Source organism: Mobula hypostoma, chromosome 26 (genome assembly GCF_963921235.1).
Source record: "Mobula hypostoma chromosome 26, sMobHyp1.1, whole genome shotgun sequence".
Taxonomy (NCBI): domain Eukaryota; kingdom Metazoa; phylum Chordata; class Chondrichthyes; order Myliobatiformes; family Myliobatidae; genus Mobula; species Mobula hypostoma.
This window is the reverse complement of record NC_086122.1, coordinates 14,593,309-14,615,022: the sequence shown is the minus strand read 5'-3', so window position 1 is coordinate 14,615,022 and position 21,714 is coordinate 14,593,309. Positions and strand designations below refer to the sequence as shown.

Here is a 21,714-nt window from a genome sequence, read left to right as displayed (position 1 = left end):
TTGCAGAAGGATGTATTTGAGGCCAAGGAATTGGAGGTGATTGATTAGTTTTGAGGGGATGACTGTATTGAATGCCGGGCTGTAGTTAATGAAGAGCATCCTGATGTATGTACCTTCACTGGCCAGAGTCGAGTGAACAGTCATTAAAATGACGGTAGGCAAATTGAAGCAGATCCCAGTTGCTCATCAGACAGGACTTGACATGTTTCGTCTGGGCCAGATTCCTTCCAGGGCTTCACCCTTGTGAAGGATGCTGTCTCGTCGGCCTCAGTGACTAAAATCACAGGGTCATCGGGGGCTGTGAGAGTTTGTGAAGGTGTCTTCATGTTTTGATGGTCAAAGTGAGCATAGAAAGCTTATTTGGGAGTGAAGCCTTGATGTCACTTGGTTTCACTTTGTAGGAGATGATAGCATTCAAGCCATGCCTGAGCTATCGAACATCCATCAGTGATTCAAGTTTGGTTGGAATTGGCACTTTGCGTGTGAATTGACTTTTTGGAGATTGTACCTGAACCTCTTGTATTCAGCTTGATCGCCAGACCTGAATGCTATTGACCTGGTTCTCAGCAGTTTTCCGATCTCATGTCTTGTCCAGGACTACTGTTAGGGAAGACACTGAATGATTTTGTGAGGACCTGTTCGTCTATGGCTGTTTTTATAAAGTCTGTGCAACCGGAGTTTATTCGTCCAGATTCTCTGAAGAGTTCTTGAACATGGCCCAGTCTACCAACTCAAAGCAATCCCATAGCCACTCCTCAGCCTCCTGCGACTACTTCTTTGTTGTCCTCATCTCTGGACCCTTGCTCTTTAGCCTATGCCTGTATGCCGGCAGGAGGAGGACAGTTAAGTGATCAGATTTCCTGAAATGCCATCCAGGCATTTCTAATCATAGTGTAATAATGGTAGAGTGTGTTGGGACCCCTGGTGCTGCAGGCAATATGTTAATGATAATTAGGCAGAGTTTTCTTCAAATAAGCCTGATTGAAGTCCCTGACAGTTATTTGAAAGGTGTCAGGGTAGGCTATTTTGTGTTTGCTAATTGCGACATTCAGTGTTTCGAGTGCTGCTTAACACTGCAAAGCAATGTTGCTTACTCATTATTTATTCATTTGGTGCTTAAAATGGTAAGTAGAGAATTTCAGGCAATCCAATTTCAAACACTGTAGGGATTAAACACAAATAAGATAGAAAGAGATAATAGTCTGGAAATATGTAGATAAAATACTCGTAATCAGCAAGATCGCCTGTTTGCTAATTTACTAGGTGTATCTAAGCAATAGTGCAAACTATCCCTCCTTCTTATAGGCAACGGAGCAAAGGACTGTTTAAATGTTGTATCCAGGTGAAAGCTGACACCCAAACTTAATGTTAAAGTTAGTATGTGCATGCTGCCACATTAGCCCATCGAGACCTTTCTCATTCTTGAAGTATATCAGACATTGAGGGTAATCCCTATTTCAATGAGTCTTACGATGCTGATTTAATGTAGGTGTATATATAGAGTATATTATAATTAGGTTCAGCTCAATATATTGTTGAGATCAAAAATCACTTGAAATACAGCGGAAATACTATGATCATGAAGGCAACCTGATTCATGCTCACAGTTTCATCGGAGAATGTTATACAACCCAGTTTCAACCCACTTAGGAGGGTGTAGGATTAAATAAGTAAATGCATGAGCATGGTTCATTGCCTGCAATTTAATTAATGATCTGGGTGTGGTCTATGGTAGATGTCAGGATCTGTTGAAATTGGCTTTAACCAGCACCACTTAGAATATGTGATACGGAGTGAATTGTCTTGGGAATCAGGAGCAGCACAGAGAGTAATAGGAATGCCTTTGGGGAAAATCCACTTGTGTCATTACAGTTCAAGGGACAGTCAGTGATGATCTAAATTTAGGATAATCTTATTTAGGATTCATCAGCATCACGCTCGTTATCAGATGAGATGTCACCTTTGTTCTAGAACAAGGAACCCAGGGTATCCTTGTATTCAGCAATTACACTGATTGAACTCACACTGTAGTTTAAGAATCATATTCTGTGATTTGGTGAAAGAGTTGGAGGAGCAGACTCATAGGCTCCAATTCCTCAGTTTAAGAAAGTAAATATATGCTAAATCATTGATAACATGATAGTCATTCTTGTCTCTCTAACATTATTCTTTTGCACGTCACAACACTGATTGACTTTATTAATCTTTTGCACTAAATTTTCCTGCTCTAAAGAACTCGATTTGGTATTTGCTCTTGAGTTGTTAAATAATATTGAGTGAGTGAGTGTGTGTGTGTGTTTGTGTGTGTGTGTGTGTGTGTGTGTGTGTGTGTGTGTGTGTGTGTGTGTGTTTATGCACCCTGCATTAATTCCACCCAAATATTCCCTTGGGTCAAATTATCACAAATATTTCCTTTTAGATAACACATTAAGATAAAAGTATAAGTACAAAATAATGTAAGTTACTAACAGTAATCCTCTGTGAGGGATGTGAGCAATGCTTTCCTCATGATGGGAAGATCTTCTCCTTAGTTGAATACGTGGAATATTTTCACGTATGTGGAACATCTCCAAGGAGCAATGTCTCAAAAAGGAGGCATCCATCATTGAGGACCCCCACCACCCAGGACACCTCTTCTCACTGCGACCTTCAGGAAGGAGGTACAGAAGCCGGAAGGCACACACTCAATGATTCAGGAACAACTTCTTCCCCTCTGCCATCAATTTCTGAATGGACATTGAACCCGTGAACACTACCTCACTACTTTTAATTTTTATTTTTGTACTACATATTTAATCTTATATATATATATATATATATATATACACAAAAACGTTTGTATATATACATATATATGTATATATACATATATATATATATATATACACACAAAAACATTTCACACTTACTGTAATCAATGTTTTCTTCTCTATTCTTATGTGTTGCATTATACTGCTGCAGCAAAGACAACAAACTTCGCGACATATGCCGGTGATATTAAAACTGATTCTAATTCTGAATATTTTGTTCAACTTCAATGCAAATTACCTCACAGTCTGTCACAGCTCATAAACAATATATCTATGGCACCAAGGTTGTTGCTTTACACTTTTTGCCGTAGGGCGGATGAAGCTTCCTCTACTTGCGTGTTTTAGTTAATGTGGTTCCACAGAACCAGGCTCATGGGTCGAAATGAATTGGACTTTTATATTAAACTGAACATTTTAGAGTGATCCCACGCTGATAGTCAAAGCATTGTGTTCAGACGATTGGCGCTGATTCAGAAGCTCATGCCAGCTGGCACCTCTGAATACTCCCCTTTGAAAAGGAAGCATGGCAGGTGGATTTTAAATGGCACCTTAACCCTTATAGAGCTCGTTTTGTCAGATGTCTGTGCAGTTCTGGAATTGTATATCATGGATTTAGAAATTATTAGAAAACAAAAGAAGCAATTCTAAGGGAGAAATATGTGTTCTTTTTTACTTGCTGTTTGGGAGGTTTTTTTAAATAGGGAGTATAAAGTAATGATTTTGAAAGACAGAGTTAGTTGCTTGGTGAAGTGTAGGCTTCTGAGATAACGTAAGCACAATACTATAGATGTGCAGAATGATTCTTTGTTATGTTCTAGCTTGGGGGTCAATGGGCTCCTACTTGATGATCAAATGCCTGGGAGCAATTGCAAGGAATTATTCCAATAAAGTCACTTGGTTTAGGAGAAATCACAAGTAAAACTCGATGACTTTGAAAATCCTGAAATGGGATATTAGCCTTGCTATTGCCTTCCTATTTGTGCATTTATTGCCAACATTTGACATTCATCATTCTTCCCTTCTGCTTTCCTATCCTTTGGATGAAGCCTCCCATGATTACACAGAAGCTCAGGCATCTGCTCTAATCTTTACACCTTCATTCATCAGTCTGCACATTTACAGAGCAGGGATTTAAACTCAGATTATTGATGTCAAAATTATTGCTCTCTACTGTTAGTTCAAATGAAGAAAGTTTTCATATTTTCCTCTTGTATCTTGGTTATCTCATTTCCATCATTACTATTAAAATGCATGTTTTTTAACAAAACAAATACCTTCAGGTCCATTTTCACTTAATGGGAATACATCAATATATGGGAAACACACATCAAAGTTGCTGGTGAACGCTGCAGGCCAGGCAGCATCTCAAGGAAGAGGTACAGTCGACGTTTCAGGCTGAGACCCTTCGTCAGGACTAACTGAAGGAATCGCTAGTAAGAGATTTGAAAGTGGGAGGGGGAGGGGGAGATCCGAAACGATAGGAGAAGACAGGAGGGGGAGGGATGGAGCCAAGAGCTGGACAGTTGATTGGCAAAAGGAATATGAGAGGATCATGGGACAGGAGGCCTAGGGAGAAAGAAAAGCGGGGGAAGCCCAGAGGATGGGCAAGGGGTATAGTGAGAGGGACAGAGGGACAAAATGGAGAGAGAGAAAAAGAATGTGTGTATATAAATAAATAACGGATGGGGTATGGGGGGAGGCAGGGAATTAGCGGAAGTTTGAGAAGTCAGTGTTCATGCCATCAGGTTGGAGGTTACCCAGTTGGAATATAAGGTGTTGTTCCCCAACCTGAGTGTGGCTTCATCTTGACAGTAGAAGAGGCCGTGGATAGACATATCAGAATGGGAATGGGATGTGGAATTAAAATGTGTGACATATCAGAATGGGAATGGATTTGAATTCACACGTTACGACAACTCAAGCACGGTTAAATGCTTTTATTAGTAAGAATATAATTTCCTTTTTAAAAGTATTTACAAATGGTTACTATGAATGTTAATATAACCTATGCCAAGTCATTGAAAGGCACTTGATAAATTCTTCATTTCTTCACTGATGTTGCTCACAGTGTGTCCTTTCAGTCTTTAAATTTTGTTCTTCACAGAGGCATCTGGTAAAGCCTCTTCACCACTCTCGTCACCTTGACTCGATGCACATAACGTCGGAGAAGCTTACCAGCTGCTTCTTTTCAAAGTAAACACTCTCCAATGAATTGGGTAGTGGATTTTGAGTGGAGTGGTACTGTTCAGTACCTGTACGATCATATCTCAGAACTGGCAATCCATCCTCGACACAGGTGTATGGGCTGCCATTCTCTATTCCAAAAATTTGATGAAGGTCTGGGAGAACACAGATTATCTTCTACACCATCATGAACACCAACCAACCTGGAACTCTCATGGTGTTGATTTCTAGCACTCAGCAGTGATATTGCTGAGTCTGACTGCAGAAACTGGAGTTGTTGCTGCTATTTATTGGGGGAAGATAAACTGTGTGACATAGTTACACATCAACAATTGTTGACAACTAGATGAACCAAATGACTAAATATGGGCAGATATAATGTTAATGTCCTAATAGGATGAAGCCATCATTACAACGACCATATTTGAGCAGGTTGGAGGAATAACACCTTATATTCCGTCTGGGTAACCTCCAACCTGATGGCATGAACATTGACTTCTCTAACTTCCGTTAATGCCCTACCTCCCCCTTGTACCCCATCCATTATTTATTTATATACACACATTCTTTCTCTCTCTCTCTCCTTTTTCTCCCTCTGTCCCTCTGACTATACCCCTTGCCCATCCTCTGGGCTTTTCCCCCCTCCCCCTTTTCCTTCTCCCTGGGCCTCCTGTCCCATGATCCTCTCGTATCCCTTTTGCCAATCACCTGTCCAGCTCTTGGCTCCATCCTACCTGCTCCTGTCTTCTCCTATCATTTTGGATCTCCCCTTCCCCCTCCCACTTTCAAATCTCTTACTAGCTCTTCCTTCAGTTAGTCCTGACGAAGGGTTTCGGCCCGAAACGTCGACTGTATCTCTTCCTAGAGATGCTGCCTGGCCTGCTGCGTTCACCAGCAACTTTGATGTGTGTTGCTTGAATTTCCAGCATCTGCAGAATTCCTCATGTTTGCGAATATATGGGAAATGTGTTTTTAACCATATTGCATTTCAAATATTGATGGAGTAAATAAGTGCAAGCTTGTGAAACCCCACTGGTTTCCTTGGCTGTGGAAGTCTAGGGAATACACATTATGGTCCCGCCAAACCAGTGAAATTGAGGTGGCTCTCCCATCCCAAACTCCGGTTTGTGTGGATGCTGTATCATTTGCTACCCTGTTACAACACTGTGCCAAGAAATAACACACAGCACACTGCATACGACTAATAAATCATATTTATGAATCTTATCTAAAGGGTTAGTAAAGAAAAGAAAGAAAGAAAGAACTAAAGAGCCTATTATAATTAAACAGTCAAATGTGCACAAATTGGAGCTCAAATCTTCCAAAAGTCACACATTAGATTAGATTAGATTATGAGGACACTCAGTCCTCGTTTATTGTCATTTAGAAATGCATGCATTAAAATATGATACAACGTTCCTCTAGAATGATATCACAAGAAAACACAGGACAAACCAAAACTGAAACTGACAAAACCACATAATTATAACATATAGTTACAACAGTGCAAAGCAATACCATAATTTGGTAAAGAGCAGACCATGGGCACGGTAAAAAAAAGTCTCAAAGTCCTGATAGACTCATCATCTCACGCAGGTGGCAGAAGGGAGAAACTCTCCCAGCCATGAACCTCCAAGCGCCGCCAATTTGCCGATGCAGCACCATTGGAAGCACCCGACCGCAGCCGACTCTTGAGTCCTTCCGAAAACTTTGAGACTCCGTCACAGCCTCTGCGAGCACCATCCTCTGCCGAGCACTTCGACCCTGCCCCGGCAGCTGAGCAGCAGGCACAGCTGAGGTCTCAGGGCCTTCCCCTCCGGAGATTCTGGACCACACAGTAGCAGCAGCAGCGAAGCAGGCATTCCAGAAGTTTCAGCAGATGTTCCCCCGTGGTCTCACGTCCATCTCCATCAAATCAGGATTGTGCACGGCACCCTACTTGACAAATAACAGACATCACCACCGGAGTGGCCGCTGCGAGCTGCGTCGCGCTGCCATCTTCTCCTCCCACATATCCACCGATCCTGAGCAGATCCCGGGACCTTGCTCCATCGAATCACGGTCACCCACCGGGTCAAATCCTACAACCAATTCTCTCCAGCATCTTCTCTCTTTGTCTCCCACCGAACCAAAAAAAACAAGACCAACCTTGGTGTCCCTCACAAAACCTCTCAGTTCCACCATCCTAATTGGATGACACACATACCTCAGCATCCCTTATCTTCAACAATAACCCGAACAGGCTGAAAGCAGAACGCACTGCTCTTACAGAACTGCTAAAATGAAATGCCTGCAGCATAGCAGTAAAAATGTGAACCATGGTGTTGCACTTCATTAAATGATTAACACTTTGAGCCATTGATAATGTCTGCATTTGCAAGCCAAGGTTGTTTTTATATTGTTTAAAATGATCTGAGGTCTCTTTTCATTTGAGAGAATTATGCATGGCTGTCCAGTTCCTGCTTCAGCTGAGCTGTTTTTAACTGCACCACTGAGTATCCAAAAGGATAAGAAATAATATTTCCACAGGGCTACCGATGACACATATACCCATTTTGTACATTTTGCAACAGCATGTGGTGCTGTTTATTGCCTTTATGTAAAATCATCCCGGTGAACAACCCAATTGGGGATCTGTTACATCGTGAAGTAAAAGAAACACATCTGTTCTAATATACAACAGCTGTAAGAATGTTATGATAGTTTTCAATAAGAACACTAGTACATAAAAAGGATGCAGTACATCGTAAAATTGAAAGATAGGCGTGATAATCCGATAGTTCATTATACGGTAAACTACTAGAATGAAGCACGCAGGATCATGTCTGAAAACATGGCAGCCTTGGAGGGGTACTTAATTACAAAAGAAAAACTCTTATGTGTTTTATTAAAGCTTAACTGTTCTGCCATTTGTTTGTGTTTACAGCATCAGATAAATCATTCATTAAATGAACAACACATGGTAACCTGGATTGGAGAGGGTTTGAACAAGCACGCTGCATAAGTTTTGTGATCCACTCAATTCCATACGCTTATTCAGGTGGATGAAAGTCACAGTGGGTGGAACCATACCACATTTCCCAATCACTTTCCTGCACATTTCGTGACATGTCATTTAATTACAAGGCACCATTAAAATCAATACAGGGGGTCTAAGTTCAAGAGTAGAAAAAGTTTGTTAGTGATGAAAGTAAGGGAAGAAAATGAAAGAAAATAAATTTAAATTAGTGAGCTACAGCAAATTTTAAGTTGCTTGGTATGTAAGATCTGAATATTCATGCAGTATTTTAAAATGTTTTTCTGCTATTATTACTTTAATCTTATTTATTGTGATACAGTAAAGCATAATATTAGAGATTTGCATAGTTGCTGACTTTCTTTAAAAAAAGGTGTTGTCCAGTGATTTACAAGTTATCCTCAACATTAAGGAAGGATGGTATGTTTTATTTCATCATACTAGTTTAAATGGGGCAAGGAGAAACAGAGATTGTTGATACAGAAGTTGACTTACAAGCCAATAATAGTCTTACATCTTAACTTATATAATGCCAGCAATTAATTTTTCTATCTCACGGTCCCACATTAATGACAAAGGTCATCATCTTCTTCAAGTGCTCTTTAAGATTTGTTGCAAGTTCTTATGCAGGATTCCCGAAAGCTTAAGTTGCAGGTTGGGTTGGTGGCAAGAAAGGCAAATGCAATGTCAGCATTCATTTTGAGAGGACTAGAATATAAAAGCAAGGAGGTAATGTTGAAGTTTTATAAAGCATTGGTCAGACTGCACTTGGAGTATTATGAGCAATCTTGGGCCTCTTATTTAAGGAAGGATAGGCTGGCATTGGAGAGTCTGGAGAAGGTTCACACGAATGATTCTAGGAATGAAAGGGTTAATGTATAAGGTTATGTTTGATGGCCCTGGGCCTGTATTGGCTGGATTTTTGAAGAATGGGGAAGGGAATCTTATTGAAATCTATCGAACATTGAAAGGCCCAGATAGAGTAGATGTGGAGAGGATGTTTCCTAAAATGAGGGAGTCTTGGACGAGAGGGCGCAGCTTCAGAATTGAGGGATATCCATTTAGAAACGAGATGGGGGGAATTTCCTTAGCCAGAGTGTGGTGAATCTGTGGAATTCATTGCCACGAATGGTTGTGGAGGCTAAGTCATTGGGCAGATTTAAAGCAGAGATTAACAGGTTCTTGATTAGTCAGGATGTCAAAGGTTACAGGAAGAAGGCAGGAGAATGGTATTGCGGGGGATAATATATCAGCCATGATGGAATGGTGGAGGAGACTCAATAGGCCAAGTGGCCTAATTCTGCTGCTATGACTTATGGTCTTATGTTTTAAGAGCAAGATAGGCAGAGAATGAAATTTGTCAATGAAGAATGGTTAAAGAATAAAGAAAACACCACCATAGCTTGTGATTTGGCAGAATTTGGTGATTTCACATCTGCTTCTTAGCCTGTCTCTACAAATTAACTCTATTTTTTGAGCACTGAGGCAGAGGAATTTAGTTGGAACAGATTGTGGAGAATTTAGTAGTAAGTGATCACACCAATAATATGTCAACTAATTAAGTATGAGATAGCCGGTCAAACAAGAAGATTGCCAACTTTGAACACTGGTGTTTGTGGAACTGTGTGGCCCCCGCCTGAGTGGTAGATTATCAGGAATAGTCCTGAACTTCTGTTGGCAGTGCATATGCACGTACAACATCTAGATTTTGTTCTTCTTAGTTATTATAAATGAGCATTATTCTATAGATCAACATTGAATCCTATTTTGAGATGATTCTGAAGAGATGTGACCTGCAGGGTATTAACCTGCTGCTGAAAGTTGGGATTAGTTTGTGCAGCTCTTTATCAACCAGCATAGACATTATAGGCTTCCTCCCTGTAGTAACTCTTGGTTTGGTTCCAAGATTTAACGGTCATTCTTGATCTCCATGTACTAAGTGGCCTGCGAATACAAGTGACACACTCTAGAGTTACCCAAAGCGCAGTACGTGCAACTATAGGGTACAGATGATACCTGTGTTTGTGTGCATTCAGCAGCTGAGCTCCAAGTCATCCTTAGCATGTCTGGCCAACAGTCTGCAGACGAAGGACTTACACTTAGCATCTGCAAAACAGAGGTTCTCTTGTCAGTTGTCCTTACTGCTTTCTGACACAAGTGTTCATGAAATGAACAGAAAAATTTGGACCAATTACTGCATCTTGGAAACCACTCCTGAAGAAAGCAAAAGTCAATTTTGAAATTCACCATCACATATTGCGCTTCAGTACAGAATTTAGTCAATTGAGGAAAAGGGTAGATTGAAGATGAAGACACGGAAGTGGCAAAAAAACTAGAGGTCTGCCAGGGAGCCATAATTCCTGTCCTTCAATATGCTACGGAGACCTTAACTATTATTAGCAAGCATCTCAAGGCACTGTAAAAATATCAAAAATACCGAATTTGGAAAATTCTCTAAGTCTTCTTGGAGCAATGTCAGTGTACTCAGTAAGGTTAACATACCCAGCTCTGGGGCTTTAATTGGACTCCAGTATCTCCATTGGACAGGCTATGTTTTTCATATGCCTGAAATGTTCTTCCAATCTCTGTCGCAGGAAGAGATAATGGTGGAAAAGTTTCAAGGATATGCTTCAAGTCTCCTTCGAAACTTTGGGTAAGGTAGCATTGCGTTTGAGCACAATGGCCTCTCAGGAGCCAACCAAAGGTGCTTTTGTCTTTTTTAAAATAATTTTTTTTTGCACAATTGCAAAACAATCCAGGAAATTAAGAAGTTCAAGTACTACAGGACTACCCCATTAGAGAGTTGCTCGTTGGCGGAGGAGCTGAACTTGGTGAGAACCGTGTTACTGCCTGCTACAGGAGGGCATTGCAGTCGGTGTGCAGTCCAACAGCTGGTGATTGCCTTGACATTTCTCTTGGTGATTGCAAGACCGCGTTGGTAATGTAAAATGCTGCAAGTCCACTTCCCATGTTTATTGGTGAGATAGAAGGCAGGTGAGTTGCGTGGCCTCATTTGTAGCGAGGACTAGGCCTCAAGCCATGGGCTTGCCTGTTGACGGAGTCCAGAGACATTGCAGTGCAGTGTCCATGCTGAGCTGGGGGCCGGCCCTCCTGTCAGTGCTGCCATCCAGTGTTCGATCAGTGGAATGACAAACTGGATTGCACGCATGCATACGTTCGTCTACGGACTGCTGAGAAGTGCTTGTTCTTGCTGAAAACACCCATACACCATCAATATACAGGACTTGTCATTCAAGGCTACATTTTTTACCTGACTGTATGTTTATTTGCTATCGTATATATAATATATGTGCCTCATGCTGTGTATGACTGTTGGTACTGTGTTTTGTACCTTGACCACAGAGGAACGCTGTTTTGCTTGGCTGTATTTGTGAGTTTTCATGTACGGTTGAACGATATTTAAACTTGAACGTGAAAAAAATGCAACATCCCCATTCACTCTTGGGAATTCCGGGTCCATAACCGCTCAGTGTTGAGTAGGAACATTTGGGGTGAAACTGAGAGTCTGTGCTACATGAGCACAGAAAAACCCCACACAAGCAGCACACCAGCTCACAAGGTACCAACCAACTAGTCTATCAGAAACCTCCTGACCCATCTGCAGAAAAGGCTGTGGTTCCCATAGAACCCCCCCAGAATCGGAGTAGAGGCAAGCCATCCTTGATCCGAAGGCAATGCTTAAAACAGGGCTTAAGCATTCAACCGGTTGTTGAATACTTAGAGATTCATCACTGAATTACATCAATGTCAGGCAATCAGATAATGACTGTAGATTTTCTTCACTGTGGAAAGTAAGGCGATCATGCCTTGTAGTGCAGTGAATCTCGACTGCAGCAACTTGAGTTGAATTCCAAACCCCTGTGCTGTCTGTGTGGAGCTTGCATGTTCTGCGGGTTTCCTCTAGGCTGTCTGGTTTCTTCCGACATCCCCAAAATGTTGTTAATTGGTCGCTGTAAATTTCCCTTAGATTCAGTAGGAAGATCAGGGGGTGTTAGTTCCCATGTTTTATGCATTATAGGGAAATAAGGGGAGGAATGGGATTGACAAGACTGCATAGAGTGCTGTTATATATTTGATAGACCAAATGGCCTCCCTCTATGTCTTCAGGAAATATTAATAGGAATTTGCTAAATTAATGGCTGACAACTTGGCCTCATTCTAAGGGAGCACTGATGTAATCCAAAAGTGTGACAAGTATTTACGTAGTTGTATCATGGTAAGTACGATCATCTTCAGAATAAAAGGAAGAAAAAGAAAAATTGTTGGATAAAGGAAAAACTAATACTGATAATTTATAACAGGAAAAAGGACATTATGTGTCCCATGAGTTTTCTTTTGCTTCTTTACCATTCTTTCATTTTGCATACTCATGTATACAAAGAAATTAAGCTTTTATTTCAGGTTCCCAGTTATTCTAGTGCTTTGGAAATTGCCATCAACTTGCTACTTTCCCAAACATATGCCAGCCCTCTAAGACTTAAATGCCTATTTTAGGAGCTCAAATCTCCAACTTGTTGATCCGCAAAACTCTGATGGTCTTCTGATACCTGCTGGTCTTCAATGGTTTATTAAAACAGGAACTGACTAATTGAAAAGTGGTGATGGATGCTGCATGGCCTATTGAGTTCCTCCAGCATATTGTGTGTGTTGCTCGGATTTCCAGCATCTGCAGATTCTCTTGTCTGTCAATTGAAAGGCATCCAGGTTTGCTGATGGTGCACTGTGGGGTGTCAGTGTGGACTGATGTGGAGAGACTTCTGCGAGTATACTGGAAATTCAAAGCAATATGCACAAAATGCTGGAGGAACTCAACAGGACAGGCAGAATCTATGGAGAAGTGAGTCGCAATGAAGGGTCTCGGCCTGAAACATTGACTGTTTACTCGTTTCCATAGATGCTGCCAGGCCTGCTGAGTTCCTCCAGTATTTCATGTGTATGGCTTTGAATTTCCAGTATCTGCAGATTTTCTTGTGTTTGTGGGAATATAGACTGGCTAAACGACAGATGGAGAAACACATGGAAAATTACCAGGTTATCCACTATGGCAAACAAAAAATGAAAAAGCAGAATTTTTTTTGAATGATGAAAAATTGAGAAGTGCTTGTGTTCAGAAAAACTTAAATATCTTTGTACATTCACGTTAACTTGAAGCCTGCAAGTACATGTTATAGGTTAGGTCTACATTGGATGGAGTGGGGTTTTGCCATGTGAAGTGGTCTGTGTTGTGGCAACAGTTTGGGATCCATGGGTAAGTGTGTAGGGAGAAAGTATAGAAGTGTACCATATGTGGGGTCGGAGGAGATGTGGCAGAGCCATTCAGGAACAACTTCTTCACCTCTGCAATCTGATTTCTAAATGGACATTGAAGCCATAAACACTATCTCACTACTTCTTTTATTTATGTTTTCTTGTACTAATTATTTGAACTTAACTATTTACATTATACAATTAATGTAACTCAGTTTTTTCTCTATACATATTTATCATGTATTCCATTGGACTGCTGCCATAAAGTTAACATATTTCACGGCATATGCCAGTGATATTAAACTGATTCTGATGTGTGTTCCCTGGTTGAACCCGCAGCAGGAATAATGTGCACAGATTTAATCTCCATATCTAACGGAGGATACACATGCAATATAGGCTGTGGAATAATGCTTCACCAAACTGATATAAAGACCAAATGATGGAAATACTCAGCAAGTGACATTGCATCTGTGGAGAGAGTATGCCAGTGAAAACAAATCAGATTGGTGATCTTTCATTAGAAAGCTGTAAGGTCATCAGCCTCAAACATTTACTTCTGTTGTTCCCTCTCTAAACAATTCCCAACCAGTTGAGTATTTTCAGCGTTTTTTGTTTTATTTCAGATTTGCAGCATCTGAAGTTCTTTTGCTCTTCATTTCCGTGATGAGGGAGTTTGCCTATAGAGGGGACATTAAGCAGGTTGTAATTAGTGTCTAGAGTTTAGAAAAAAAAAGTGAGACCAGAATTAATTCTTTTGAGAGTTCATTCTGACAGAGGTCGATAGATATTCGGATATAAAGCAAATAAAGGAATTATTGACATTGTGCAGGAAAGTGACACTGAAGCAAAAGATCATTTGTGACGTTAGTCAGTGGTGCAGCATTCCTGGAAGAGCCAACTGGCCTGCTTCTACTGTCTCTTGGGTCTTTATTTTCTGGTAGAGTTTACAGTCAGACACTTCTACATAATTTGTTTTGTGTTCATGGAACTCGCATCAAAGGCAGCAGAGATTGAAAGCAAATTAAGCAACTTATGAAAGAAACTTCTCAGCTCTTGGCAAAGCACTTTGACTATGCAAATGTCAAGTCCTCTGTTACCATGGCAGTTTTATTAATAGACACAATTGAAGTTCAGAATTCTTGTAATTAATTATAACCCAATTCAAACCTATTTGTTTTTACAACTGAGATGTCACAGTGCCTAGCAGATTCTTACAGTGGTTGGGGTTTAGCTCTGGAGGGTCTTAAACAGTGGACAATATTGATCATTGCAGCTGAAAGAATGTCGAACAGCAAAGCACTTGAGTGTGCCTTTGATTGAAGGCGGCTGCACTGGGAACAAAAGAGACAGTGTGGCTATTCATAACATGCAGCGTGTGAAATGTCTTAACATGGAACTTCCTCTCTCTTTCACAGGATCTTTTCGCCCTCGACTTAGATTCCTATCGCTACTGTGGGGTAAACATGACAGGATTTCGAATTTTAAACACAGAAAACCTGCATGTTGCTTCAATCATTGAAAAGTGGTCTATGGAACGGCTCCAGGCACCTCCCAGTGCAGATTCTGGCTTACTGGATGGAATTATGACGGTACGATAGACTTCCAAATCACGAGGCATGCCCTTTTTAAAAATTCATGGACAGGGAACCCTTACATGCTTTCTTTATAATAATAAAACCTGATTTTATATAGATAGATAGATACAGATATATATTTTTTTGCCAACAGACTCTTCCAGAATAATGACCTAGTTGCTTCTTTTGGTTTCCTGATACTTAACTTCTCCTCACTGTAGAACAAATGTTTCGTATGACTGAAAATAATTTAACGATCCAACATAAGGTTAAAGGTCTTCTGTCTGGAGTGAGATCAATGTACGTCTAAAGTACAGAGCTACGTGTGTAAAAAGTCGGCAAATGTTCACAAAAAAAATACCAAAATTTCTACAGGGAATAATTCCTCAAATTCCTTTGATCAATCTTTTATTTGTTCCCATGAAAAGAAATTTCATGGAAATAAATTAACTTCCTGTCCATTCAACCTTCAGGCTAAATAATACCTCCCCCTTTATTCTGTTGGTTATTTGCTGGAGAAATCTATTGGAAGAGCCTCCTGCTATTGCCAGGGTTGTTGTTGGGCTGCTGTAGTTTCTATGGCTTCCTGAACGAGTCAGTGCCCTTATGATGCTACAAATTTGTAACATCACAAGGGCTTTCCTGTTTCATTGTCCACAATGTCAATTGTGTGACTGCATTATTTTCTAACCTCATGTCGAAGATTTCAAAGATTTTCCCAACAGTTCAATGGAGGCAGCTGAGAGGAAATAATGCAAAGGGCAGATCCAGACAGAAAAAAAATCAACAAAGCAATAAAGGAGAAAGATCTCTTCCCTAGAAGTAAAGAATATAGAGGGTAAAAAGGAACAATGATGAGCAAGGGAAGATTAATGTGGGGCAAAAACTTATTACTGGCACAATGATTAGTACTGCTGCCTCACATCTCCAGTGAGCTGGGCATGATCCTGATATGTTTAAATGGAGTTTGCAAATTCTCCCTTTGTTTTCCCTAGCTTCCTCCCATATCCCATAGATGTGCTAGTTGTTAAGTTGATTGGCCGCTCTGAATTATTCCCAGTGTAGGAGGGTCGCAGAAGAATTGAGGGATGGGTGGGGTGGGTGGGTCGGGGTAGTGGATGGGCATCTGAGAGAGAATGGGTCACAGGGAGATAAGAGGAGGAGTGGATTGCTGTGAGAGCTGATGAGGCTTGGTGGGACAAATGCCCTCCTGTGTAATAATGCTAAAAGCTAAAGAGCTGGGAAGAATATTATGTTGTAGAGTCATTGAGAGATACGGCACAGAAATAAGCCCTTTTCCTATTGGGTCCTTCAAGTTCAAGTTTATTGTTGTGCAACTGTAGACATGTATACAGCTGAATGAAACAATGTTCCTGTGTGACCAAGGTGCAAAACACAGTACATTTATCACATACAGCACCTTAAGTAATATTAGCAATAATATTTTTTAAATTGTGTAGATGTACAAGTTGACATAAAGTGCCTATACTACATATAGTTAAATTTACAACTGTGTAATGCTACTGGTGCTGTCATAAATAATGTCTTCTGAGTGGTAGCAGGGTGTCCAGAAGTCACACAGTCTAGGGGAAGAAGCTGTTACTCAGCCTAATAGTCCTTGTTTTTGGACTGTGGTACCTTCTGCCTGATGGTAGGAGGTCAAGGAGATCGTGGGACGGATGGGAGTGGACCTTGACAATGCAAAGGACTTTTCACTGACTAGACGTTCTATACTAATCCCATTTTTATTCTCCCTCTTTTCTCTTCAGCAAGCCCTGAGGTTCTAACTCTCACCAAGTTGCTGAGGGCACTTTACATTGGCTAATTAACCTACCAATTCTCAGATTTTCGGGATGTGGGAGGAAAACAGATAGTGCTGAAAGAAAAGCTTGTTGCAAACTTTGACAGCATGAAGTGATCACAGGGTTGAACCAACACTCTGGTGCTGTGACATTGTGACTCCATTAACTGTGCCCTAGTTGATATATAGAAAATACTATTCCATCCCTTTGATTTCTTAAATGGTTTTCCTCTCCTCGACCTATTTTTGTGCTAGTTCTGCTAATTCATTCTCACAAGCTGGTATAATGCAACTGTTTAATTGGCAGATTGGGAAGAGGTGGAGTCATCCTTTACATCTAAATTTAGTGCTCAAGTTTTCTAAAATAGTTTCTGTCTTTACCCTCACTCAGCATTTGTTTATAGCATCACATGGGCATGTTTAATTGGATAAATGTTCTTAAGGCTAATTTTATCCTATTGTTCTCTAATCTGCATTCTTTAGTAATGTACTTAGGTTTAAAGAACAAGCAAAATCAATATTACTTCCATTTACAAAGTGCAGAAATATTCCATGTCCGTCAGTATTGTATTATAAACCTTCCTCCCCACACATTTCACAGTCATCCACCAGTCTTTTAAATTCATGCTGGATCTCAAAGTCCAGATAAACTGTTAAAACAGTTCATAGAACATAGAATAGTTAAAGCACAGTACAGGCCCTTCAGCCCATGATATTTGGCCAATATTTTTAAGCTACTCCAAGTTCAACCTAATCCTTCCCTCTCACATTGCCCTCTATTTTTCTTTCATCCATGTCCCATATCTAAGAGTCTCCTAAATATCTCTAATGTATTTGCCTCTATCGCCAGCCCTGGCAGTACATTCCATGCATATACCACCTTTGTGTAAAGAAAAAACCTGTCTCTGACAACCCCCTTATACTTTCCTCCAATCACCACAAAATTACTTCCCCTCATATTAGCCATTGCCACTCTTAGAAAAAGGCAATGGCCAGCCACCATATATTTGTGCTTCTTATCATGTTATACACCTGTATCAATTTACCTCTCCTCCTCCTCCGCTCCAAAGAGAAATGTCCAAACTCACTCAACCTTGCCTCATCAGACATGCTCTCTAATCCTGTCAGCATCCTGGTAGATTGCTTCCTCACTATTTCTAAAGCTTCCACACCCTTTCTACTCTATTGGGAGTTTTCTATAGGCCCCCTGGTAGCAGCAGAGATACCGAGGAGCAGATTGGAAGGCAGATTTTGGAAAGGTGCAAAAATAACAGGGTTGTTATCATGGGTGACTTTAACTTCCTTAATATTGATTGGTACCTGATTAGTTCCAATGGTTTAGAGGAGGCAGAGTTTCTTAAGTGTGTCCGGGACGGATTCCTGTCACAGTATGTTGACAGGCTGACTAGGGGGAATGCCATACTGGATCTAGTATTAGGTAACGAACCAGGTCAGGTCACAGATCTCTCAGTCGGTGAGCATCTGGGGGACAGTGACCCCCACTCCCTGGCCTTTACCATTATCATGGAAAAGGATAGAATCAGAGAGGATAGGAACATTTTTTAATTGAGCAAGGGCAAATTATGAGGCTATAAGGCTAGAACTTGCGGGTGTGAATTGGGATGATATTTTTACAGGGAAATATACTATGGACATGTGGTCGATGTTTAGGGATCTCTTGCAGGATGTTAGGGATAAATTTGTCCTGGTGAGGAAGATAAAAAATGGTAGGGTGAAGGAACCATGGGTGACAAGTGAGGTGGAGACTCTAGTCACGTGGAAGAAGGCAGCATACATGAGATTTAGGAAGCAAGGATCAGATGGGCCTATTGAGGAATATAGGGTAGCAAGAAAGAAGCTTAAGAAGGAGCTGAGAAGAGCAAGAAGGGAGCATGAGAAGGCCTTGGCAAGTAGGGTAAAGGAAAATCCCAAGGCATTGTTCAATTATGTGAAGAACAAAAGGATGACAGGAGTGAAGATAGGACCGATTAGAGATAAAGATGTGCCTGGAGGTTGTGGAAGTGAGCGAGGTCCTCAATGAATACTTCTCTTCGGTATTCACCAATGAGAGGGAACTTGATGATGATGAGGACAATATGAGTGTGGTTGATGTTCTGGAGCATGTTGATATTAAGAGAGAGGAGGTGTTGGAGTTGTTAAAATACATTAGGCCGGATAAGTCCCTGGGGCCTGACAAAATATTCCCCAGGCTGCTCCACGAGGCGAGGGAAGAGATTGCTGAGCCTCTGGCTGGGATCTTTATGTCCTCGTTGTCCATGGGAATGGTACCAGAGGATTGGAGGGAGGCGAATGTTGTCCCTTTGTTCAAAAAAGGTAGTAGGGATAGTCCAGGTAGTTATAGACCAGTAAACCTTACGTCTGTGGTGGCAAAGCTGCTGGAAAAGATCCTTAGAGATAGGAGCTACGGGCATTTAGAGAATCATGGTCTGATCAGGGACAGTCAGCATGGCTTTGTGAAGGGCAGATCGTGTCTAACAAGCCTGATAGAGTTCTTTGAGGAGGTGACCAGGCATATAGATGAGGGTAGTGCAGTGGATGTGATCTATATGGATTTTAGTAAGGCATTTGACAAGGTTCCACATGGTAGGCTTATTCAGAAAGTCAGAAGACATGGGATCCAGGGAGGTTTGGCCAGGTGGATTCAGAATTGGCTTGCCTGCAGAAAGCAGAGGGTTGTGGTGGAGGGAGTACGTTCGGATTGGAGGGTTGTGACTAGTGGTGTCCCACAAGGATTGGTTCTGGGACCTCTACTTTTCATAATTTTTATTAAAGTCATGGATGTGGGGGTAGAAGGGTGGGTTGGCAAGTTTGCGATGACACAAAGGTTGGTGGTGTTGTGGATAGTGTAGTGGATTGTCGAAGATTACAGAGAGACATTGATAGGATGCAGAAGTGGGCTGAGAAGTGGCAGATGGAGTTCATCCCAGAGAAGTGTGAGGTGGTACACTTTGGAAGGACAAACTCCAAGGCAGAGTACAAAGTAAATGACAGGATACTTGGAAGTGTGGAAGAGCAGAGGGATCTGGGGGTACATGTCCACAGATCCCTGAAAGTTGCCTCACAGGTAGATAGGGTAGTTAAGAAAGCTTATGGAGTGTTAGCTTTGATAAGTCGAGGGATAGAGTTTAAGAGTTGTGGGGTAATGATGCAGCTCTATAAAACTCTGGTTAGGCCACACTTGGAGTACTGTGTCCAGTTCTGGTCGCCTCACTATAGGAAGGATGTGGAAGCATTGGAAAGGGTACAGAGGAGATTTACCAGGATGCTGCCTGGTTTAGAGACTATGCATTATGATCAGGGATTAAGGGAGCTAGGTACATGATAGAAGCATACAAGATATTAAGAGGAATAGATAGAGTGGACAGCCAGCGCCTCTTCCCCATGGCACCACTGCTCAATACAAGAGGGCATGGCTTTAAGGTAAGGGGGTGGGAAATTCAAGGGGGATATTAGAGGAAGGTTTTTTACTCAGATGGTGGTTGGTGCATGGGCTTGAGTCAGTGATGGAGGCAGGTACACTGGTGAAATTTAAGAGACTACTAGACAGGTATTTGGAGGAACTTAAGATGGGGGGTTATATGGGAGCAGGGTTTAAGGGTCGGTACAACATTGTGGGCCCAAGGGTAATCCTTCCTATAGTACCCAACTGTTTTCCTAGAAGTTAATATTATCATGAAAGTTGATCCCTTGAATATTAGGGGAAAATACAAGGTATCGTAATAGTTTTTGCAAGCTGTACCTGGTGTTAATGCATGTCACATAGGCTGAGTTGATTGGATAATTCCTCTGTCAGTCAAGCCATCTTTCATACATGGCATTGATTTCAGACCTATCATTTATAGGTGAAAATCCTGTGTTTATTTAATTTTCTGAAGAATCTTTCCTGCTCTTATTGGCTGTTGTTGCTGCTTCCTTTTAAGTTTGTTTCTGGAAAAAATAGTGAAGTGTTGGAGCGATGTTGCTGAACAATACAATTTGAGGATTTTCAGACTTGCTGGCCTTCATTCCCCATACATTGTCTGAGACCACGTGCCTGGGGTTGGAGGTTTCTCAAATTACTTTTTAATTTACCATTGAGAGTGTCCTGACCCACTGCGTCACTGTCTGGCACAGAAATTGCATGGAATCTGACTGCAAGACCCTACAGAGGATTGCAAGGACTGCGGAGAGGATCATCAGGGTCGCTGTCCCACCTATCCAAGATATTTATCAGGAACGCTGCAAACGCAGGGCCCTTAGCATTGTAATAGATCCTTCTCATCTGTTCTATAACCTGTTTGACCCCACCCTGCTCCCTACTATCAGGTAGGAGGTACCATACCATTCTGACAAGGACTTGGGATGGGAAATACCTTCTTCCCCCAGGCCATGAGACACTGACCTCTCCGTCGCCACCCAGGTCTCATCACGTATACACATCCTGTAGCATTATTCTGCTTAGTTCTTAACTGGTATCCTAAGTGCACCTTCTGCTAAATGTCAGTCTTCTGGATATACTTTATTATTTGTTAATTTATTTGAGGTAATGTTCATTTATCTGTTGTGTGTGAGTTATATGTACTGTGTTGTGCACCTGAGTCTCGAGGAATGTTCTTTAGTTTGGCACTATACATGTATACCGTTGAATGACAATAAATTTACCTTGAATTCAGAAAAGCAATAGCCGATCTGAACTGCTGTCCCAGATTGTGGAGGAAAGCATTCACATAAAGTTTTGAGCACTCTTGTATCTTGCTTGTGTCAAGGAACAAGAGAAGAAAGAAAAAAAAGCCTATAAAGCACAACATTTGATTAGTTCAGTTAACATAAATCAATGATTTGTTCACATATTATTCATAGAAATGAAACTCTCATAATATTCTGTTTTTCACATACTCAGTATCTCTCAAAGCATTTTACAATTAATGAAGCACATTCACTAGATATGTTTACCTGTAATGAGCTGCTAAGTATTTTGTGTGCAATACGGTTCCACGACTGCAAAATGATAACTGCTAGACAAGGTTGTACTTAGTGGCAACTCAAGCCAGCCAGAAT

At 41.1% G+C, this 21,714-nt stretch overlaps 1 protein-coding gene across 3 annotated transcripts in view; it reads left to right on the top strand.

Moving 5' to 3' along the window:
* Positions 1-21,714, top strand: part of LOC134338239 (glutamate receptor ionotropic, kainate 3-like) — a 563,480-nt gene that overhangs the window by 212,418 nt on the left and 329,348 nt on the right. For all 3 annotated transcript variants that reach the window (XM_063033942.1, XM_063033943.1, XM_063033944.1), the window contains one exon: positions 14,697-14,870. In XM_063033942.1, the coding sequence (XP_062890012.1) occupies positions 14,697-14,870 (174 nt within the window). The remainder of the gene's footprint in view (positions 1-14,696; positions 14,871-21,714) is intronic.